The 7,874-nt window shown below is 35.5% G+C and overlaps 1 protein-coding gene across 1 annotated transcript in view; it reads right to left on the bottom strand.

Annotated features, from left to right (window-relative positions):
- LOC106881241 (uncharacterized) overlaps positions 1 to 7,874 on the bottom strand; it is a 23,942-nt gene that overhangs the window by 6,222 nt on the left and 9,846 nt on the right. Inside the window, exon 2 of the mRNA XM_014931552.2 lies at positions 986 to 2,155. Within this exon, the coding sequence (XP_014787038.2) occupies positions 986 to 1,895 (910 nt within the window). The 5' untranslated portion in view covers positions 1,896 to 2,155. The remainder of the gene's footprint in view (positions 1 to 985; positions 2,156 to 7,874) is intronic.

Genomic DNA, 7,874 nt, shown 5'->3' with positions numbered 1-7,874 from the left:
AACACCACCTGGTGTGGCCCCCCCCCCCAGCTACAATACTGCTCTGGCACATCCATCAAATCTAACTCCCACACTTAACCCAATCTTTGTTAGCCCATTAACATTTAAATTGACCATGGTTAGACTGTCGGGCTCACAATCACGAGGCAGTGAGTTCAATTCCTGGACCAGGCTGTGTGTTGTGTTCTTGAGCAAGACACTTTATTTCATGTTGCTCCAGTTCACTCAGCTGTAGAAATGAGTTGTGACACCACTGGTGCCAAGCTGTATTGGTCTTTCTCTTTCCCTTGGATAACATTGATGGCGTGGAGAGGGGAGGCTGGTATACATAGGCAATTGCTGGTCTTCCTTAACCCTTTCGTTACCAACCCGGCTGAAACCGGCTCTGACTCTGTAGTACAAATGTCTTGTTTTCATAAGTTTTGAATTAAAATCTTTCACCAAACTTTAGTCACAATTTATGTTCCTAACATTAACTTAATGATAACTAAGTTATTTTACTAAATTCTTTGTTTTATTTAAAGTAATTGAAAGAAACACAGAGCATCTCAAAATAAATACAGTAATGAAAGGGTTAAACAACTTTGCCTGGACTTTTGCCTTGGAGGGGAACTTTCTAGGTGCAATCCCATGGTCATTCATGACCGAAGGGTGTCTTTACCCTTTATCCAAACCAAATATTCTACCTGGCCAGATCAGGCTTCTCATGGCTACTCTGCAATGTCATTTAAAAATAAACGATCGCATCATTGAAATCTTGAAGTTACAAGACAATGCAGAATTAATTCAAAACAACGTGAATAAATAAGCATTACATTTGACAGAGCAATTTGAATGCTGGAGGGTTAGGGATCTCCAGCTTTGTACAAAGCTTAGAAATCATTAACATTAATTTATTAGCTAATTAATACACATCACATAGAAGAGAGAAGAGAGACACATTAGAGATAAAATTTTACATAACGAGAAAAATGTGGAAACTTACCTGATTCTATACTATTTTGAGTGTATTTTTTTACCATCTCAAGAGATTCCTGGTCTAATGTTTCATTGCCACTCTTGGATTTACATATTTTTATAGATTTGAAATCATTCCTAAAGGCAAAATGGTATTTCAGATGTTCAAATAAATCAGAATCAAGTGGTAAAAGATAACTAGCGTCATTATCATTCTCTTCAGAAAGGCAGTTAATCACAACAGCTCTGGATTTCTGTAACCCAACGAGTAAATATGAACCCGAAAACTCAGTATCACTAGCGTTACTCTCAGCACCTTCCAAGTCTGCAACATCACTGTTGCTTTCGAAATTTATAACCTGTGGCAACTTAAGTATTCTTAATACATCTTTGATGCTGTATGTATTTGGATCAGGCACAGTTTTGAAATGGCCAATACTACTTGCACTTAAGTTAAGTCTTTCTTTATTATCTGTTTTCTGACATACCAGTTGTTTACCACTTGAGTTCGTTGTTTTCTCGACTTTCAATAGTTCTAGATGATCACCAGGCTTTAAGTGAATGAGGCAGTTATTCGAACAAAACGTTAAGTTATCCTGTACTTCAACGAAACGCGGAAAAGCCATTATCATCTCTTCAACAGTTTTGAAAACATGTGAGGCGCCATAGAGTGGAATTATGGAACCATGCTTTGTATAATTTATTGGTATACTCACTCCTTCACCATATGTTGAAGTATCAGTGAGGTCTTCATTATTGTTCATTCTATATGCTTGAACACGGAAGAGATTTTTGAAGCATTTTATTGCAAACAGGTCAAGAAATGACTCCAATTCCTGTCCTTCTTCAATCTTCACAAGACATGAATTGATTTTAAGTTTAGAATCAATATCGGTCAGTGTGTAACTCCTTTCTGACCAGTTTAATTCTTCGGTCATCTTCACTTCTTTGATTTTACTTGATTGAATTGAAATAAATTGTGTCGTTTATTCTATAAAATATTACATATGCACACATACACATTTGTGCATACACATATATGTATATACTGTGTTATTATCAATCAGATTCTCCTATTGAATAGATAACAAGAGGGTATTTTGCAGTACTCCTGTCCTCTAAGTTGCATCTATGTTGTCTTTGATAGAATAATTCATTGATCCTGATGATACACATCATCTCATGAAATATTTCCAACCTAAAATATAAATAAACAAGCATTAATAATAATAATAATAATAACAATAATAATAGCAACAATAATAATAATAATAATAATAATAATAATAATAATAATAATAATAATAATAATAATAATAATAATGATAATAATTATAATAATAATAATAATTCTGTTTGACAGAAGTACACCAAAATTTTGCTGCATCCCTAACTGATGTCATCCAGAACCCAGAGCAAGTACATGTCTGACTAACCAAAGGAACAACATACCTTCTACCAAAAACTGAAGACACGAGAAATCCAAAGAACTACCAACCGATAACATGTCTCAACACCACCTACAAGATCCTCACATCCATACTAGCTGAAAGAATATACTCTTTTCTGGAACAGAACTCTATCCTCCCATGAGCCCAAAAGATTGTCAAAGGAATTCTTATGGATGCAAAGATTAATTACTCTTAAATAATATGATTGTAGAGAATTTCTGGAGCGACAAACATAAAGTATAGGGGTTTACATATAATGGAATGATAAAATAAAATGTATACACGGTAAACATTAGAAGAAGGGTAGTATACATAATGCATGACACTAGAAAAAAAGAGGGAAAAAGTGATAGTGATGGGATCCCCATGATACAGGATGACCTCTAGGGATAATCAAGGAACCCCACCAGCCAAGATTACCCTGAACATTAAGGACGAGGGCCCTCTCCAAATCCCTTTCTTCCGACTCATAGGTCTACACTGAGAGTGGTACCATCCACTCTTGCCATTTTCGCAACTTTCACTCATCTTTTCATAAATTCACTCAAGGACAACACCTCCCTCTCCATCCTCACTTTCATTTTCAAGTGAAACTTGAAAAAGTCGATGAGGGCTTTATCAAAGAGGAATGTTTCTGTCCTCATTCCATTCAGCCTCGTCCATGAGATAACCTCTTTCACCACAGCCACTAGACAAAGGAAAACTGCCTTGCCAGCCCGATTAAAAGAGGGTGGTGAGACAATCACCATTATGGACATGGCTGACAGACGGATCTGACAGCAGCTGTTTGACATAACTTCACAAGTCAGCAATGCCTGGACACTAAACAAGTGCAATGCAGAATGGTTTTGTTGTTCTGCAAGCACCTCGGACAAGCCTGTCTGACAGCACATCCATGCCTGTAGAGTTTATCTCGAACCAGTAGCACTTCCTGGTAACACTGCCAAGCCAAGGGCATCTGGAAATTATTCATAACAGTCTCCAACTGGAAAGTCCTCTGGAATAGACTTGCTCAGTTCCTCTTCGTCGATGCCTAGGGTCTCCCCGAGGACGTAATAATAAATAATAAAAACTATAATAATAATAGGATTTAAACATACTGATAAATGGTATGAACATGAACCTAGTAAAGTACTAGAAAGTAAGAAATATAAAATGTTATGGGACTTTAACATTCAGATTGACAAAATAATAGAAGCTAGAAGACCTGATTTAGTAGTAATAGATAAAGAGAATAGAAAGTGCCAGATAATTGACTTTACAGTGCCAAATGATGAGAAAATCAATATAAGAAGTTTAGAAAAAATAGCAAATTACTAGGCCCTAGCGTTTGAATTACAGAGACTATGGAAAGTGCAGGTAAAATGTATCCCAGTAGTTATAAGTGCATTGGGAATTATCCCTAAAGATTTGAATGGATGGATAGAAGAAATAGGTATAAAACCCTGATTAGTACAGCTCCAGAAAACAGCGTTATTAGGGACAGTTAGGATACTTAGGAGGGTTTTTGACATCTAAGGCTACTTGTTGTAGCCCAATGTTGGGATTTTTCTTTTCCAACAATCTAATCTGTTGTGTGCATATGAATGATAATAATAATAATAATAATAATAATAATAATAATAATAATAATAATGATAATAATAATAATAATAATGATAATAATAATCATCATAATAATAATGATGATGATAATAATAATAATGATGATGATGATGATGATTATTATTATTATCATTATTATTATTATTATTATCATTATTATTATTATTATTATTATTATTATTATTATTATTATTATTATTATTATTATTATTATTATTATTATAGACCATCTCATTTCAGGATGCCCTGTGCTGCCACCAAACGAATACAAAAGTCACCACAATAGAGTAGGACAGTATTTACACTGGAAAAAATGTAGACACTAAAAATCAGCACTCCTGCTTACTGGTATGAACATCATCCTGAGCCAGTCGTTGAAGGTAAAAAAATGTCACTGTCCTCTGGCATTTTCCAGTCAACACTGACAGAACGATCCAGGCTAACTGGCCAGACATAGTCATTAAGGACAGAGAAGAAAATATTCGTAGACCAATAGATGTATGTGTTCCCACTGATAAGAGTATATGTGTTAAAGGAATTTGACAAATTAAGCAAATATAAGGACCTGGAAATTGAAATACAAAAGATGTGGCATCTTAAAGCGAGAATTGTTCCTGTTATTGTAGGTGCCCTAAGTATGATAAAAATGGGATGTCAGAGACATCTAGATAATATCCCAGGAGAACCATGTCTCAGAGAATTCCAAAAGATTGTGTTGACAAGTATTACCCACATCCTTAGAAAAATCCTATCAATTTAAATGTTTTTATTGTATTACAGGAAGATATTTTGTTACTGCCCTGCCACTTCCCCTCCCCAATCTTTCAGTCATACTGTAACATCTCTCATCCCTCACTTGCCCTAGGGTGATGGATGTTTCTCGGCAAGTGAGTGTAACAAACACGCAAATTAAAAGTAACTAATAATAATAATAATGATAATAATAACAACAAAAACAACAACAGCAATAGTAATAATAATAATAATAATAATAATAATAATAATAATAATAATAATATGAAAAGGAAGGCAAAACAAATCTAAAACCTGGGAATAACGAAGGGAAACCTAATAATTACGATACTATGAAAATGAGAATAATCAAAGAACTGAAAACCACAGATTTTAGAATGGACCACAGAATATATCTCCCAAAAATCAAAATAGACAATAAAACAACATCAATAATAAATAGCATAAACCTGGCCGTCACAGAACTAACAACCACAGAAACAACTGGCAATATCACAGAGCTAAATGACATAATATATGCAGCAGCCACAAAAGAAGCAGGAGGTGCCTTAGGTATAATAAAAAAATATTCAGACAAATACATAACAAAAACACCAGGACTTACAAATATATATAACATACAGAAAATTGCACTACTGGGTACTGCACACATTCTACGCAAAACACTTCCAATACAGTAACCATAAGAGCATCACAGCAAACCACAGCACATACCCAAGGCACACAGAGCTGCGCTCGGGAGTGAAGTGAAAGCACGTTATAAAAATAAAACTACTGAATAATAATAATAATAATAATAATGATAATAATAATAATGATAACAATAATAATAATACTTCCTTTATTGGCCACCAGGGAGGAAGACAAAACATAGAGGACGATAAACAGCGAACAAACACAGCAAAGTAAACAGCAAACAAACACAATGATTAACAAAGAGATTAAATCAAGAGTCTGCTTCCCTAAAAGGGGGAGTTCTGGAGATGTCGTAATGTCAGCGCATATCTTCGCATCCTCAGCCATGGCATGCCCAGTCCTCCATGCAACAGGTGCGGACAGCAGATGGACCGTCTGACAAGCAGTACCTGTCCGCTTCACAGGAAACGGAAGAGCAAATGCACCAACTCGCTCAGCGACGAAGTGGGGCAAGGGACGACAGTTAGGCGGTAGTATATGACAGATGTGATGTACACATTCGCCACTGCCACTCGACCTTTCAGGGACAGCTTCCTCTCGGGCCACTTCTGGGTGAGACTGGTCACTCTATCTGTCACTTCACCTCAGTTCTTGTCCACTTGGAAATCTGGACCAAACCAGACCACAAGCAATTTAACAGGTCCTTCCATCCAGTGCCCCACCACACTGTCGGTTGATATGGGCCTGCCTCTCCAGGTGCCGAGCTGCAGGCCCACGGACTTCTCCTGTTTGATTATTGCTCCTGACACCGCTTCGTATTCCCTTAGGGTAGTACCGAGCAAATCCTCTGAGCATAAACTACACAATCATCATCATCATCATCATCATCGTTTAACGTCCGCTTTCAATGCTAGCATGGGTTGGACGATTTGACTGAGGACTGGTGAAACCAGATGGCTACACCAGGCTCCAATCTGATTTGGCAGAGTTTCTACAGCTGGATGCCCTTCCTAATGCCAACCACTCAGAGAATGTAGTGTCACAATAGCTGGATATTTTTTTTTTCACTTAAGATTGTGAACAAACAAACCTGCTAGTATGACTGTGACATTTGTTTACGACTAATATGAGAGGTCAAGGAACAAAGCTAGGGGACACACTAATGACAGAGATGCCAGCAATAACACCTCAAAACCATTGGGTTGTAAACAAGCACAGATATAAACAAACACTAACACACACACACACACACACACACACATACACACATGTATGCATACATACATACATACATACATACATATATGTTTTTATTGGCTGTGTATTGCTAATAATAATAATAATGATAATGATAATAATAATAGCAATAATATTGGGACCCTGAGGAGATGGAGTATCCTATATTTTATAATATGTTATAATATTTTATGATATGTATTAATCATTCTGGATGTTCTATCGAAATGTACATAGGTCTATTTCATTATTATTATTATTATTATTATTATTATTATTATTATTGTAATAAAGTATTTTCAATGGATCAATTTTGAGCTCTATTTAAAGTTGATATATACATACATACATACATACATATATACATACATGCATACATTCATACATACATAAATACAGTGAGATTCTTTTCAGTTTCTGCCTACCAAATCCAATTGCAAAACTTTGGTCAATGACATCACCACTTTCAGCTGAATGATTCTTATCAAACAAACACACAAATGTAAGCAAAAAGAATAAGCGCATGCACACACACACACACACACACACAATGGTGATGATGATGATGATGACAACAACAACAACAACAGAATGATGATGATGATGATGACAACAACAATGATAATTTGAAGTCACCTCTTTCTTAGACGAGTTGTTTACTTGCTGTATCTGTGTCGTCTTTGTGATTTAAAAAAAAAAAAAATGTCTAAATATGATTTACACATATAAAATGTCTACAGGTACAGCCTTAGACAGGAAGAAAAAAATAAAAGAAAAGAAAAAAACTAGCAGATCTGATCACATGACATCCCTGCAACAGTATCCATGTTCTGACAAGGTTTCTTTGTCTTGATCTAAGCATATGTTTAAATGTGTGAGCATGGTGTTTAAGGTGTATGTATGATACATGTGTATGAATAGGAAGTATAGCTTTTTGTTTAAACATATATTATTTTACATCTTATATAACTGTCATCTATTTTTATATAAAATACTAGAGTGTATAACATTTATAATATTGTGTTATAGGCGCAGGAGTGGCTGTGTGGTAAGTAGCTTGCTTACCAACCACATGGTTCCGGGTTCAGTTCCACTGCTTAGCATCTTGGGCAAGTGTCTTCTACTATAGCCTCAGGCTGACCAGAGCCTTGTGAGTGGATTTGGTAGGTGGAAACTGAAAGAAGCCTGTCGTATACATGTATATATATATATATATATATATATATATATATATAT

Source organism: Octopus bimaculoides, chromosome 8, assembly GCF_001194135.2.
Source record: "Octopus bimaculoides isolate UCB-OBI-ISO-001 chromosome 8, ASM119413v2, whole genome shotgun sequence".
Lineage (NCBI taxonomy): Eukaryota > Metazoa > Mollusca > Cephalopoda > Octopoda > Octopodidae > Octopus > Octopus bimaculoides.
The sequence above is the reverse complement of the archived record's forward strand: the minus strand, read 5'-3'. Positions and strand labels throughout refer to the sequence as shown.